Source organism: Cottoperca gobio, chromosome 16 (genome assembly GCF_900634415.1).
Source record: "Cottoperca gobio chromosome 16, fCotGob3.1, whole genome shotgun sequence".
Classification (NCBI taxonomy): domain Eukaryota; kingdom Metazoa; phylum Chordata; class Actinopteri; order Perciformes; family Bovichtidae; genus Cottoperca; species Cottoperca gobio.
The window spans coordinates 12,948,871-12,965,116 of NC_041370.1; the positions used below are offsets into that span (position 1 = coordinate 12,948,871).

General features: G+C 41.3%; 1 protein-coding gene across 1 annotated transcript in view; it reads left to right on the top strand.

The window, feature by feature from the left end:
• Window positions 1-16,246, top strand: part of fhod3b (formin homology 2 domain containing 3b) — an 89,684-nt gene that overhangs the window by 70,524 nt on the left and 2,914 nt on the right. The window contains 15 exon segments of the mRNA XM_029452117.1: window positions 1,240-1,302; window positions 5,430-5,540; window positions 5,718-5,852; window positions 6,246-6,296; window positions 7,356-7,537; window positions 8,164-8,703; window positions 8,788-9,707; window positions 10,054-10,212; window positions 10,882-11,064; window positions 11,292-11,411; window positions 12,217-12,378; window positions 12,501-12,691; window positions 12,811-13,003; window positions 14,854-15,040; window positions 15,995-16,156. Of these exon segments, the coding sequence (XP_029307977.1) occupies window positions 1,240-1,302; window positions 5,430-5,540; window positions 5,718-5,852; window positions 6,246-6,296; window positions 7,356-7,537; window positions 8,164-8,703; window positions 8,788-9,707; window positions 10,054-10,212; window positions 10,882-11,064; window positions 11,292-11,411; window positions 12,217-12,378; window positions 12,501-12,691; window positions 12,811-13,003; window positions 14,854-15,040; window positions 15,995-16,156 (3,359 nt within the window).

The window sequence follows — 16,246 nt, forward strand, 5'->3', positions numbered from 1 at the left end:
AAGTGTATGGCCAACATCCTCCCTAAAGCCAGTGACCAGCCAGGGCAGAGAGAATATCTCAGCGTCAAGACCAGGACTCCTGTGTCCGTCGCACCTAAAAAGAGGACATTTAGTCCTCAATGTGTTCCTCCCCAGCCACCTGACTGTGTCTTCCGTGCTGCCCTGAGTAGAGTGCCAGGCTCAGCACACCCTCAGTGTCAGTCTACCCCAGCCTCGACCCCCTTCCCTCCCCCTCCGTCCCGACCTCTCCCTCCGTCCCCTGACTTGAACCAGAGCCAGGTGTCTGTCGGGGCCGAGGAGAGTGAGAAGGGCCAGGAGAGAGAAAGGCACTACAGGTAGAGGGCAGGAGTTCATCTGCTTATGTTAGATCATTACGCCTCACAACGTCAAAACACACTGTCGTCCCCATCACTGGTGTCTGTGTCTTTTCGCAGCTCACTGTACACTCAGCAAAGACACTTCCAAGCATCATAAGAGTAAAAGCAGAAATTCTACATATTTTCTATCATTTCTTGGAAATGTTCTTCTAAATGACGTCCCGTGAGGTTATTTGTGTTGGACATGCTGTAGCTTAGTTCTTCTCTACCTCCTTCATCCTTAAAAAATGTTTTCTTGATCATAGTCGCCTTTATTTCCCCTCATGTGATTAATGTAGCATCTGTCATCTCCAAAGACATATTGTACCAGAAAAAGGAAAGTCATAATTACTTTATTTTCTCAGTTGCTGGAAAGCATTACTTTTGCAGATATTTACTACTCATCTGTCTCCCATTGTGGCTCTGCACCACAGTTAATCCGAGATAAATTAATTCAAAACATTAAGGAATTCAAAGTATTAGCATGAGTCACACTCACTGTCTCTTAGTTGTTCATGTTTCTGCAGAGAGCAATAGAAACGGGAGAGTCTGGACTGGCATAGCAGTTCCTCAGCGTGTATCCCTGATGCCATCCAAGCACAAATGATTCGCTCTTCTCAATGCAGTGGACAATAAGAAGTGATCCAGTAAAAGCCTTAGAATTCACAGTAGTTTCATTGCCTTCTTAATAGCACACTGAATCATTAAGACAGACAGAGATATTGTCCTGCCCCTGTCCGCTCTGTTGTTGTGTTGTCTTGCATCCCTCCTTCCTTCGACTGCTGTCTCACTATCTTGTTTGTATGACTAACATTTAATTATCTGATCTTTGGAGTGTCTGACCTGACAGTTACTCTCTTTTTTTTCTCACTTCCATCTTCAGTCTGAAAGATATAAACAACTCTCCTGCATCTTACACAACTAGAAAGCCCACCTGGGCTGAAAGGTAAGGCCAGGGGTCAACAGGTCAACTGTAATAAGAGCAGGGACAACATGTATAATGGCGGGAGGTTTTGTGATTTACATTAAAGGAGACATATTATGAAAAACTCACTTTTTGCACATATGCATTTGGGTATCTGGAATGCCTACCAACATATAAACTGTGAAACAAGACAAACAAGTCAGTTCGTTGTGGGCTGCCTAGGTCAGCAAACATGGTGTTCAACAAGTCATTCTGGTTTTGCTCCATTTTCCAAGTCAGGCTAATTAGAATCTGATTATCAAATCAAATCAAATCAAATCAAATCAAATTTATTTGTATAGCCCAATATCACAAATTATACATTTGTCTCAGTGTGCTTTACAGACTGTACAGGTTACAACATCCTCTGTCCTTAGACCCTCGCATCGCACAAGGAAAAACTTCCTAAAAGAAACCCCAAAATTAAAGGGGAAGAAATGGAAGAAACCTCAGGGAGAGCAACTGAGGAGGGATCCCTCTCCCAGGACGGACAGACGTGCAATAGATGTCGTGTGTACAGGATAAACAACATAGTACAAATACAACATTTGACAGAAATTATGTTGTGTTGGAAAAAAAAAAGAAATAGAAAGTTTGGATGAATCCAGGAAAATGTCAATAAGGCTTCCCGGTGTCCAGCAGGACCAGGTCAGCAGGCGCTGTCACGATTCATGATCCTGACGTAAACTTTATCAGTGGCAACCTGCCACATGAGAGACAGACACTCCGGGGATGATACCCCGGATGGTGAGTTAGTAACATACATTTACATAAATGCATACAGATAGAGAGGGAGAAGAAGAGAGGGAGAAGAAGAGAGAGGGAGAGAAGGAAGAGAGCAGGGAGGTGTCCCCCGGCAGTCTAAGCCTATAGCAGCATAACTAGGGGCTGATCCAGGGCAAACCTGAGCCAGCCCTAACTATAAGCTTTATCAAAAAGGAAAGTCTTTAGCCTACTCTTAAATGTGGAGAGTGTGTCTGCCTCCCGAACACAAACTGGAAGCTGGTTCCACTGGAGAGGAGCTTGATAGCTGAAGGCTCTGGCTCCCATTGTACTCTTAGAGACTCTAGGAACCACAAGTAACCCTGCAGTCTGGGAGCGTAATGCTCTAGTTGGTTTATAAGGTACTATGAGATCTTTAAGATATGCTGGAGCCTGACCTTTAATTGATTTGTAAGTCAGGAGAAGGATTTTGAATTCTATTCTGTATTTTACCGGGAGCCAGTGCAGAGCAGCTAATACAGGAGTAATATGATCCCATTTCCTTGTTCTAGTCAATACACGTGCCGCTGCATTTTGGATCAACTGAAGAGTCTTAACCGACTTTTTTGGACAACCTGATAACAATGAGTTGCAGTAATCCAGCCTTGAAGTAACAAATGCATGGACTAGTTTTTCTGCATCATTTTGAGACAGGATGTGTCTTATTTTTGCAATGTTACGTAGATGAAAGAAGGCAGTCCTTGAGATTTGTTTTATGTGGGAGTTAAACGACAGATCTTGATCAAAGATGACGCCAAGATTCCTTACAGTGGTGCTGGAGGCCAAGTTAATGCCATCCAGAGCTTCTATGTCATTAGAAAATGCGTTTCGGAGGCGTTTAGGGCCAAGTATAATAACTTCAGTTTTGTCTGTGTTTAACATCAAAAAGTTGCTAGACATCCAAGTTTTTATGTCCTTAAGGCATGCTTGAAGTTTAGCCAATTGATTGGTTTCATCTGGTTTAATTGATAGATATAATTGGGTATCATCCGCATAACAATGAAAGTTTATAGAGTGGTTCCTTATAATATTGCCCAAAGGAAGCATATATAAGGTGAATAGAATCGGTCCAAGTACAGAACCCTGCGGAACTCCAAGACTGACTTTGGCTGTCATGGAGGATTTATCGTTAACAAGTACAAATTGAGATCGCTCAGATAAATAGGACTTGAACCAGCTTAGTGCGGTTCCTTTTATGCCAACACAATGTTCCAGTCTCTGTAGTAGAATGTCATGATCAACAGTGTCGAAAGCAGCACTGAGGTCTAACAAGACAAGAACAGAGACGAGTCCTTTGTCTGAAGCCAATAGAAGGTCATTGGTAACTTTCACCAGTGCCGTCTCTGTGCTATGATGAACTCTAAATCCAGATTGAAAAACCTCAAATAAACTATTATTATGTAAAAAGTCACACAACTGTTTTGCGACTGCTTTCTCAAGGATTTTAGCGAGAAAGGGTAGGTTAGATATCGGCCTATAGTTGGCTAAAACCTCTGGATCAAGACCAGGCTTTTTAAGAAGTGGTTTTATTACAGCTACTTTAAAGGATTTTGGTACGTAGCCAGATAATAGAGACAGGTTGATCATATTTAATAACGAAGTGTTAATTAAGGGTAAAACTTCTTTAAACAGTTTAGTTGGAATCGGGTCTAAAAGACAGGTTGATGGTTTAGACGATGAGATTGTTGAAGTTAGTTGGTTAAGGTTGATTGGAGTAAAACAGTCTAGATATATTTCAGGAGTTACAGATGTTTTTAAAATTCCAACAGTTGAAGTTAAGTCATTACCAATTGAGGTCAGGAGGAGATTAATTTTGTCTCTAATAATTATAATTTTATCGTTAAAGAAACTCATAAAGTCGTCACTACTGAGAGATATAGGAACAGAAGGCTCTGTAGAGCTGTGGCTCTCTGTCAGCCTGGCTACAGTGCTGAAAAGAAACCTGGGGTTGTTCTTATTTTCTTCTATTAAGGAAGAGTAATAAGCTGCTCTGGCATTACGGAGAGCCTTCTTATACGTTTTAAGATGATCTAACCAGACTAAACGAGATTCTTCCAATTTAGTGGAACGCCATTTACTTTCAAGATTTCTCGACTTTTGTTTTAGTTTGCGGATTTGTAAATTAAGCCATGGAGCTTTCTTTTTCTGTTTTATGATCTTCTTCTTAAGAGGAGCGACAGAGTCGAGTGTTATTCGCAGTGAGGCTGCAGCGCTATCAACAAGATGATTAATTTGGGAGGGACTAAAGTTAGCATTGGAGTCCTCTGTTATATTGATATTGAGTCCTGGTATTGAATCAAGTGCTGATGGAATCACTTCCTTAAATTTAGTCACAGCACTTTCAGATAAACATCGAGCGTAGGATATTTTGCCTACTGGCTTGTAGTCCAGTAACAGGACTTCAAAAGTTATTAAAAAATGGTCTGATAAAAGAGGATTATGTGGACACACTGATAAACTTTCAATTTCAACACCATATCCCAGAACAAGGTCCAGAGTGTGGTTTAAACAGTGAGTTGGTTCATGTACATTTTGACTGAACCCAATTGAATCTAATATTGAGATAAATGCATTATTAAGGCTGTCACTATCAACATCCACATGCTTGAGACGGCTTAAGAAATACCTTTGCAAAGGTGCGCCATATTTTTCCCGCAGACTGGGCTTTTACGAGAGGAGGGCTTAAAGAGACAGGTGCTAAAGAGTAGCGTTTCAGACAGAGGTGAACACAGGTATATTCAGAAAGACAGTATGAGAAAACATTATGTGATTTTTGAACATCAAAGCTTCTAACATAGTAGAATCCCAAAATACAAGTATAAACCTGAAAACGAGCATATGTTCCCTTTAATAGTTTCAGGAAGATGTGCACATAATGCAGTCTGCCAAAAAAATGAGTTGTCCACGACTATGTTTGCAATTATTGATTATGTCATCTTAGTTAACTATTTTTATTTATACACGATGTGTTGTGCAACTGTTCTAGGACAAAACACACAGTTTTCACATTCAAATCAGATCAGATTCAACACAGGAATTACAAGGCGTGTAAGAAAAGAGTGGGACTAGTGAAAAGATGCATTTATGAAAGATGGCCCGCAAATACACACATGGATGAGCAGTGCACCTGCAGATACCCTTCAGACTTTGATGGCATAACTTTCCTCACAGGAAAGCTATTCAGATGCCATGGGAGAAGTGCTTAATCTCAGTGTAAACTATTCAGCAGTATGACATTGGAATTCACATCACAGATTCTTCAAGTGTTGTCCATCCTTCTTCTCTGTTTTTCAGTGAAAAATGTCTTAAGAGAGAACAAAGCCTTTATTTTCCCCTTATTTTAACAGAATCAGCGCCAATGGCAGTCCATACCCTGGCAGGCACCAGGCTCCTACGCCACCAGCCCATCGCTTCACGAGTTCAGTGACCTCCACACCAGACTCCAAAGCGGTTGACAGGTTGGCATCTCAACTTTTCCACAGCTAACACAGAGCATTGTGTCTATACGGTTGATTAAATGATCTGTAAAGCTCCCATTTGCGTCCCAAATGTGCAAATACCTAAATCAACACACAAACCAATCTCTCAATTTTGCTAATGTTATCACATTTGTTCTTTTCTGTTTCGGGTTTTAGACCTGCTCTAGGGGGCTTGTTAACTTCCTCGTACAGACAGCATCAGGAGTCTCTGGCCGCGGAGAGAGAGAGGAGACGTCTGGAAAGAGAAGAGCGTCTGCAGAGAATCGAAAGAGAAGAAAGGAACCGCTTCAAGTTAGTCTCACCTTACGTATCAGACAAAACGCTGCATGACTTCATGTCCGAGAGAATATATTGTTTCTTTACTTTATATGGTAGGCAGCGCTACAGCCAATAAAGACATGTTGGCATTTTTAAAAACAGATGGTTCCAGTCTTGACTCTTGAGACATTCACAAATCCCCCTATGAGTCTTATAAAAGCTTGGCTGTCTTTCTTTATGAGGATCATTAGAAATACTGAATCGTGGCAATAGCATATGTTCTGCTCAGGTCTTTTGTCTTTCCTTTTTATGATTTACTTTCTTTGTACTTACCATATTTCTTTTCAGCGAAGCAATTGAAATAATTTATGCATACTGTGAATACAGGTCCTAAATGCTTGCTCTGTTTCTGTCTTTCTGTCTCAGTCGAGATTCTGTAGACAAGAGGGAAGAAGCAAGAAAAGCCAGAGAGGAAAGGTGAGTTTTCTTTAGTTCAAGGGTTCACATGGATCACATAATAATTCTGCACTTGTGACGATAGATCAAACGGCTAAAGAGGCTTGTAAATGCTTTGAGATCCCATTTTTAAAATCGACAGCAGATGTAAAGCCTCAGGCTGAATTATAGGTGTCAGAGCCCCTTTAGGCCTGCTCACCATTGAGACGTCCCAAAATTTACAGGACAAGTGTGTAATTGTTGGTTTGGCATGCATGACATCCAGTTATCTCCCTCCAACCGTGTCTGTGTGTGAGTGTGTGCGCAATGTAATTTATAGCTCTTGTGCCCTCACCTTTTTCACCCCTGTAAAGAATGTGTGAACTGAGATCAGTAAAAACACGGCAAAAAAGTTAAACAACACTTTGGCAACAAAAGGATGTCGTTTGTCATCATTTTGCTTCCTGAGTAATGGGATTACAGCTAAATTGATTATTTTATAACTACCTGAGAATAAGACAAATATGCCATATATGTTCACAGCACAAATATTGACATTATGGCTATTATTTATTAAACTTGACATTGTTCTTTACTGTTTGATGAAGCCTTAATAGCTCTAAAATATTATCTTTTCAGTATTTCTGAATTCCTTTGAATGCCTGTTACAGAATGAGGATAATACACATTTCTTCACCCCTTAAAAATACATTTGAGTAAAGTTTTCACACATTTTCGCTTTGATAAAATAAAGCCTAATGGTAGTTTGCATCTTGATTTATTTTCATTCTCATTTGATAGTGACAATGCAATTTAACATAGTATGATTAATACAAAGCATGAAGCTATTGCTAATTTTCAACTCTTGTCCCTAGTTGGGCTTAAACATATACAGTGTAATTTAAAATATACAGCTAAAACCACAATATATACATACATATCACAACAAACACCAATGCGTTCTTTTGCGTGTATCTTTCTATCAAGTTAAACCACAACTATTTAATGGCTGAGCCGAGAGTTAAACAGCTTTTACTACAGATCAGCATTCATCTAAACTCCGGTGTGTAGACATCTGAAAGCTGCATTTTGTCTTTACAGGTACAAGGCTGTGGAGAGGCTAGCTTCAGAGGAGTTTGAGCGGGAGCGCCCCAGGGTGCAAGCAAGAGGACGGACAGAGATCACTTTGTGTTTGAGTCCCAACCCTGTCAGCCGTTCTGCGTCCCGCTGTACCACATCTTCGGCCATTATCTCACAGGAAGACACTGCACGCCAGATGTTGGGTAACTAGTGTTTGCCTACCATTTATCTATCATTAGTACCAGAGTGATGTGAGCCTGAATGGACTGTAATGTTGGCTTGCAGAGCTGGCAGAGACAGTACTGGCTGTCAGTGCACCTGTCACACACACTGGGTTTGGCATTAACACTTGATGAGTGATTATCACACAGGAATTAGATTTAGCTGCACTTCTGCAGATACAGATACAGGTGTTGTTATGTTGTATGTGTGATTTAGGAGGCTGACTAAACAACCTCAGTGGTTTCAGGTTTGCAATCAAAAGTTATTGTTTCTTTCAATATAACAGTAGTGTATTTCTCTGAAAAAATACTTCTGTCGGTAACTAGTTTCAGAAGTTGCAAAGCACTCTCTCTTTCTCAGCCACTCATGCTGTGTTTTACAGTGTGTGTATGTTGTATGGTCACCAGCCGAGATAACAGAATGTGGTGATTGCTTTGTTCTGTCGGGAAATGTACAGTCTCTCAGTGCAATTAAGGATATGTCAGGAAACAATTTAAAACTCTTTTAATTATAAACAAAGAATGTTTCTGATCAGATAATACAAAGTCACATAACTGTAGTACTTAAAGTAACATTTTTGTACACGTTGTTTTGATTTCTCTTCCAGGAACAGAACATATCTCAGAGCCAAACCTTGACCCACAGACCAGAACTAAAAGTCCAGCGCCAGAGTTAACAGAATCAGAACCTTCCCCCACACCTCCCCCAGAGCCAGACAAGCAGCAGACCGACACAGAGTCGCCTGTAAGGACAGAGGATGTTGCTGAGAATCAGAATGTAGTGGCAGAGCCGTCGTCAGATGAACAGTCAGGCATGGAGACAGAAGAGAAGCAAGAGCAGGAGAAGCTTGAGGAACAGACACAGAGCACGGATGAGGTAGAAATAGAAATAGAAGACCAGGTAAAGGAAGCGAAAGTAGTAGATGTAGCAGAGGTGGGAGAACCAGACGTGGAGGTGAATGTTGAGTTAGAGGAGGAGCGGCCGACGGAAAGGGATGTAGAAGACAGTGTACTGCTGAGCGAGAAGGAGAGACAGAATGAGGAAGTGAACGAAAAGGACAACTGCTCCGCATCCAGCATCTCCTCCACAAGTAGCACTCTGGAGAGGGAGGAGCGGGAGGAGAAACTCACCAATGGCATTGAAGCAGGTATGATCGATGCTCATTTTATTCCCTTACTTTCATAACTACATATATTTCTCTCAATGTCGATGATTGTTTTTGTTTCAACAGGCCAATGGACCCAGTGCATTAAAGACACAGATGTGAATGACCAGTGCAACAACATACTCAACAGCAAGCGCTTCATGCTGGACATGCTCTATGCTCAGACGACAACCAGCACGGATGAAGGGAATGTAGCAGAAACGGAGAAAGAAAACTGTAAATGTGAGAAGGAGACAGAGGTCAGTGACTCCTCTGTGGCCAGCTTGGCCAGCAGGATCTCCACACTGGAGGCTCACAGACAGGCCAGAGAAGAAAATGTGAAAAAAATGGAGATGGGACATTTGGACAACCAGGGCAATGTCCGAGCTGTGGCGGAGAAGTTTGGAGATTTGGTCAAAGGCCTTACATGTCCTCCTGAGGTTGAGGCCTCAAAAGAGCAGCAGCAGACTGACAAATCATCCACCGCTGCCTCCACAACCTTACCCCCTAAGAAAGAGTCAGACTATATCTGGGACCAGCTGATGGCCGCACCCAGGGAGCTGCGGATCAAAGAAATGGACTTCACGGACCTGAGGGACGAGGATGACATGGATATTTTAGATATGGACAGTGTGATGGGGTCAAGTGACCTGATACCACCACCTCCCCCTCCACCATGCAATGCTGCCCTGCCACTTCCCCCGCACCTGTTTAGGTGCCCCCCTCCTCCCCCCCTTCTTGGCAAAATGATGCCTCCGCCCCCACCATTCATGGCCCCTATCCCTCCGCCCTCCCCTCAGCTGAGTCGAGGGGAGATGCCTCTCTTCCAAAAGAAGAAGAAGACCATCCGTCTCTTCTGGAATGAAGTGCGTCCCGTGGACTGGCAGTGTAAAAGTCATAAATTCTGTAAGGAGTCCCTCTGGTCAAAACTGGAGCCAGTTAAAGTGGACACATCCAAGCTGGAGCAGCTGTTTGAGTCCAAATCCAAGGAGTTGCCTGTCACCAAGGTAACTTAGTGTCGTACTGTTGTTACAGTATAACCATGCAGTGTTACTGCATACTTTAGGAGGTTTATTTAGCAGTCCTGATTTCTCTCATAGTTATGCTGTCTTGCACCAAGAAGAAAAGTCTTATGTTTCTTTACTACAACAGCTTAACCACCTATGCATCGACCATTTAGACAATACCCACCACAACAACACTTTACCTGTACTATGGTGAATAGGATTCAAGGTGCTCTCTGTCACATTTTCACAGATTCACACATATGTTTAGTGCATATTTAAACCATTAGGAGCTGCTTCCACTACTCAAGATGCATGATCTAATGTGATGACATTGTGTCCCTCATAGAAAGCAGCTGTTGATGGCAAACGACAAGAAATTATTGTCCTGGATTCAAAACGCAGCAACGCTATAAACATTGGCTTGACTGTCTTACCTCCTCCTCGCACCATTAAGACCGCTATCCTCAACTTTGATGAGTACGCACTGAACAAGGAAGGCATTGAGGTAGGCATTTTCACTGAGACTGTCTCAAGACACTTTCTGTTTCTAAATTGGTACTGCATATTATAGGCACTGTCAAATAAAAGCCATTCAAGCTCACCTGGTCCAAAATAAACATGATTAACACAAATGATTTATACTCAGCACACCAAAATACACGGATGGATTTCCCCAAACAAGAGATTTAACTCCTCTAGATGGGGCGGCCAACAATGTTGACATATCATGTGATTTTCTGACTGCACAGCTGTTCTCATGATATCAATCACAGCGATGATTAAAGGTGCATATTTTGAGCTTGTTTTAAAAACCATAATACAGATTCTTTTCAGCAGATAATGATTAATGTTGCATCCCTTTGGTGTTATGTAACCTGTAGCTTCTCGGCAAAAAGGAGTATTCATCCCCACCTTTTGTCTCTGGAGGCTGAAAGTTCAGATGTCATGCACGTTTGTGGGAATAATTGGAAACATCTTAGATAAACAAAGCGAGAAATTACAGAATTTGTTACCCCTGTCTTCCTATGATTTACTCCCTGACATATTATGTATAAATAATAACTAACTTAGTAACTGGTGCGTTGAAAAACCTTTGATTGGTTGACTTGATGAATGATCCTATAAGTCTGTTCCTTTCCCTTCCCCTCCTCTCGTTTCTTCCTCCCTCTCCTAGAAAATCCTGACAATGATCCCCACAGAGGAGGAGAAGCAAAGGATCCAGGAGGCTCAGCTGGTCAACCCTGATACCCCCCTGGGCAGCGCTGAACAGTTCCTTCTCACCCTCTCCTCCATCACAGAGCTGTCTGCTCGCCTGCAGCTGTGGGCATTCAAGATGGACTATGAGCTTATTGAGAAGGTCAGACACATTTCTGTCCACTTTAATCACATGCAGATAGATGACACTTTGTGGAGTTACAGAAGTAAAACAATTGAAGGCTAGAGTTACGGAATAAGAGATGCTAGGTTAGGATAGGGTGTTTTATTTATTGTCCTTTTTGACAATTAACTGTACGTTGTTATCAGCAGAATTCATTGGCGACAGGATAGATGATGTGCTTCTGTCTGCATGTCATGCTCTTTTAGGAAGTGGCAGAGCCTCTGCAGGACCTGAAGGAAGGGATGGACCAATTAGAGAAAAACAAGACACTCCGCTACATCTTGACCACATTGCTGGCCATTGGCAACTTCCTCAATGGCACGAATGTGAGTAACCTTCAAGACATATATGGCTTAGAGAGGTTCCTCTTCTTTCACTTTCTCTCCCTCTGTGTCTTTTACTCACTTCCTCCATTTCCTCCCACGCTCCTCCTCCTCCCCCCCCCCCCCCCCAACTCCCCCGCCAACATATTTATTTGGCAAGGATAACAGTGGACTCTCTATGTGTAGAAGAATGTGCTGCCTGACTGTCTGCACCAGACACTGTCCTTCTACAGTAAAAAACGCTTGTGAAGGCCTCCGCTGAACCTGGCTCTGTCCGTCTGAGAGGGAAAAGGGAGGGAGGTTGTGTGATTGTGTGTTTTCTAACAGTCTGTGTTTGTCTGGCTGCTTTACTGGCATCTGGCATTTTGGTCTGACTTTGTGATGGAGGTTTCTGTGTGTATGTCTATGTGTTCGTGAACCTCTGGGATATGAAAGCCAAAAATACAAAAGGGAAACATAAGTCATCAACATCAAAACAAGTAGTTCCCGTAAATAATGGCTGCATTTACATTTTGCAGTAAGTCATTTTAAACTGGCAGCACAACAAGGGAGATCCTGTTGGGATTATGTCTTTCAGGATATGTCCAGGTTTTTTTTTCAGGTCTGAAGTAGATTGTGGTTTCTGATAATCACCAGTCTAATAATTCTACAGATCTACTCGGCGCACTCCATTGAGTCCCTTATCTGACTGTGCCAAAAAGGAAATTCACCGCAATTTGGTCCTTGACTAAGCCCTTGATTTTTTATTTCAGACAGTTGTTTCCGTCCCACATTCTAACTGTTTCGCTGTGTATGCATGCATCTCTAGGCTAAAGGCTTTGAGCTGAACTATTTGGAGAAAGTCCCGGAGGTGAAGGACACGGTTCATAAGCAGTCCCTGCTGCACCACGCCTGCGCCATCGTGGTGGAGAAGTTTCCAGACAGCACTGACCTCTACTCTGAGATAGGAGCCATCACCCGCTTGACCAAGGTTGCTTATTTTATAAAACATATTAAAAAATTTGTCCACAGTATCAGTTTGTTACTAGCATTAAATGCAAACGTCATATCAACTGAAGAGAGTCCTCAACGATTCTGTGATTTTGTTGTTAGGTGGACTTTGACCAGCTTCAAGACAATCTGGTCCAGATGGAGCGAAGATGCAAAGCATCATGGGATCATCTCAAGGTCATTGCGAAACATGAGATGAAACCAGCATTGAAACAGAAAATGTCAGACTTCCTCAAAGATTGTGCAGAGAGAATCATTATTCTGAAGATTGTACATCGAAGAATACTCAACAGGTACGCTAAAGTGTAGATCAAATGCTGGATTAGATCAAATATTTCTAACATTTTGCCAAAGTTCATATATTCCATATTTATTTGATTTACAACCTTTATCATTCTCTACACATCTGCAGGTTTCATGCCTTTCTGCTGTTCCTGGGCCATCCAGTATATGCGGTACGTGACGTCAGCATTCATCGCTTTAGCAAGATCCTGAGTGAATTTGCCCTGGAGTATCGCACAACAAGAGAACGCGTGCTACAACAGAAACAGAAGAGGGCCAACCACCGAGAGAGGAACAAGACCAGGGGAAAAATGATAACAGATGTAAGTGCTCCTCACCACGAGCAAGGGTCACACATACACTTTCTCCATTTCCTGATCCTCGTCTTTGTTTAGTTTGTACTTTCTCAATTCTATGAGACAATATGAGCAATCCCTAGACACTGGTTATAACCTTAATCTGGTTAAAGCGCCAAAAGTGACCATTTCTGACAGACACTGCGTACATTTGTAATGACATCAGCATAGTTCCTTGTTATTCACATGTATAGGTTACTGTAACAACAATCAGTGAGTTGTTTTTAGTGTATCTCGTTCTGTAGCTGCAGCAGGCTAAGAAAGGCCAGAGCAAACACCTCCCTGCATGATTAAAATCCCTTAAACCCTTAGGAGTCTGCTGCTCAGAGTGGACTCCACAGCGAGCCTTGGCAGGGGCCCCTCTCTCTTCAAAGGGACCCTAATTCAATCACTGTGTGAAAATTCAAACCTTTGGATGTCCCTGAAGGAGGAATAACAAGGCCCACACCTTCATCACACTCAGTCAAATATGCTCCTCTGTTCCATAGTTTTTTTATAGTAGAGGGGATGAAAACCACATCGCAATTTTGATTTTAAAAGAATGTTTGGTATTATTCACTTTCTTACTGAGGTTTAAATGAGAAGATTCTCTTATCTGTCTGTTTAAAATGCCACTGGAACCAGCAGATGGTAAGCTTAGCCTAGCATAACGATTGAAAGCAGGGGCTAACAGCTAACCTTGCTGTGTCCAAAGGTATTACAATCGGACTTCAAATAACCCCAGGTACAAGCACAAATTGTTGTTGTTTTTGTACAAACAAGATATAACGTGTTATTTAGTCAACTTTAGAGGTGGTGGCACATATATTTTTTCCTTTTTACAGAGCCAGGCCAGGTGTTTCCCCCCAGTCTGAATGCTAGTTAAGCTAACTCCATGTTTATTTTACAGGATGTATATTTAGTTTATAAGAGTGGTATCTACCTCTCGGCATAAAAGCAAATAAGCGTATTTCCCAAAATGTTAAAATATTCCTTTAATGTTTATGACACAAAATCAAGGAGTAGGCTACGTGCTTCGTCATGATTTGAGAAAATGCTTCAGTCTTTGTAAAAAACAGTTAAATAACTCAGTAGTGTGTTTATCAATCTGAAAACCTAAAATCAGCTTCCTGAAAATGTGTCACTTTTTATTTGAAGAGGTTTCACTTGACACCAGCTGTATATTGTATTCACAACACCTCTTTTGGCCTCTTTTTCTTCCGTTTCCTTTATCTCTGTAGAGTGAGGATGACGATGACATGGTAGGTGAGGTAGGGGGGTGACTTTGTGTGTAAACAAGTGCATGAGAACTTTCTGTTGTGACTAACATTCAACCAGACTTTGCTGTCACAACTTTAAACAATAGCCTAATGGGTGCATTTACGAGGATTAACAAAGGACAAGTAATCAGTCATAAGACTGGCAGGCTCTGTGTGAGTGTGACCTTACATGAATGAGGAAGCTTGAAGGTTTGACAAGGAGAGAAAAGGAGACGTTCGCATGATGTCTGCTGGAGTGTTAAAAGAATCTCACTAGGAGGAGTCGCAGCTACTTCCTGGAAGAAATGAATCGGCATTTTTGTGTGTGTCACAGAATAAACAGCACTTTAAATATGTATGTGAAACTTTCAACTCTTCGAAATGACTAATTGTTCTTATTTAAGGCTTGAAAGTACTGTGTCAATAGTAAAGATTAACCTTTATGTCAAGTTTGATATTAAAAGCTTTTCCTTGTGGTTCTTCCCAAATACTAAAAGTGACAGAGCATGGAGCTGAGTTTCACCGTCTCGTCTTGTAATAAAATATCAGATATTGTAATTCTGTGTCCTGCCCTTACAGAATGGTAAATTCAGCGAGGCCCCATCAGATGCACAGGAGAGCCAGCCTCAGGGTATCCAGTATGCTGAAGATGCAGCTGAACATGAGAACATGAAGGCCGTACTAAAGAGCAGCCTGCAGGACGGAGAGAGCCCGACGTCCACAGTGCCAGGCCTCCGTACACGCACCAGGGCCAGCAGCACCAGAGGTCAGTCTCATTAACTTTTTATATTGTTATGACTCATACATAGCTTTTATTTTAATATCATCACCATACATCAGGTACACTGAGAGTTTGTATTCCTTTCTGGCCATAACTGCTCCAGGAAGCACATCAAAAGCATTTGAAGTTACTGAAGTAATCCTACTTAAAACCTTTAAGCTAATCTTTCACGAGGACTGGTATTTTTAGCCACGCTAGCAGCTTGGCTCTAGTGTTGGTTATGTCTCTCTGTCCGTCTGTCTGTCAGACTAAAATACTTTGTGATAGTGGATGTAATGGATTGCTGTGAAAATGTGTACAGACCAGCGTATATACACGAACCCTGAAGTTAAATTGAATACCTTTTAATACCCTTCCCATAGATTTTAAGAACTCATCGCCACTTCGAGTTCTAACTGGTTACATCAGCGACACACTTTACTATATATATATATTTGCTATATTTACATAGTATGTCGTAAAAAAAAAACATAAAAAGTCATAGTATATTATTTTATAAAAATGTCATAAGAAAAAGTCATAGTATAGTGTTTATTAAAAAAGTCATAAAAATAATATCATAAAAGTCGTATAGTATATATGCCAAACAAAAGTCATAGTATACGTCATAAAAAGTATAGTTTGCCAAAGATAATCATAAAAAGTCATAGTATAGTATTTTATAAAAATGTGATAAAAAGACTCGAGGATGTCGTAAGAAATATAATATTTATTTATTATATAATATGCCAAAAAAAGTTGTGGTATATTATGTTATAAAAAAAAGTCCTCGTTTAGTAAGTCGTAAAAAAGTCATAGTATGTTATAAAAATGTCATAAAAAAACTCATATTATGCCAAAAGTTATCGTATAGTATGTTATTATTATTCTTTCTCTTATCAGCCCTATTATACAAACATATCTGTTGTTTTCTTATCCATTCTTACCTTACTGTTTTAGGGCGTGTTCCCCCATGGTGCTCTGCAAGTGACGACCCAGTAAACTGCACAGATGATACAGCGGATGAGATCATGGAGAGGATCGTTAGGTCAGCCACTCAGGGGCCCGGCCAGCGGACGCAACCTCGGGAGAGGAGACGATCCAGAGTCAACCGAAAATCACGTGAGTCATGTCAACTACTTGCCAAGTGCCATCATTTATTAACATGTACAGAGAAATGCAATCGGCTGCATGTGCAAACATTTTAATAAT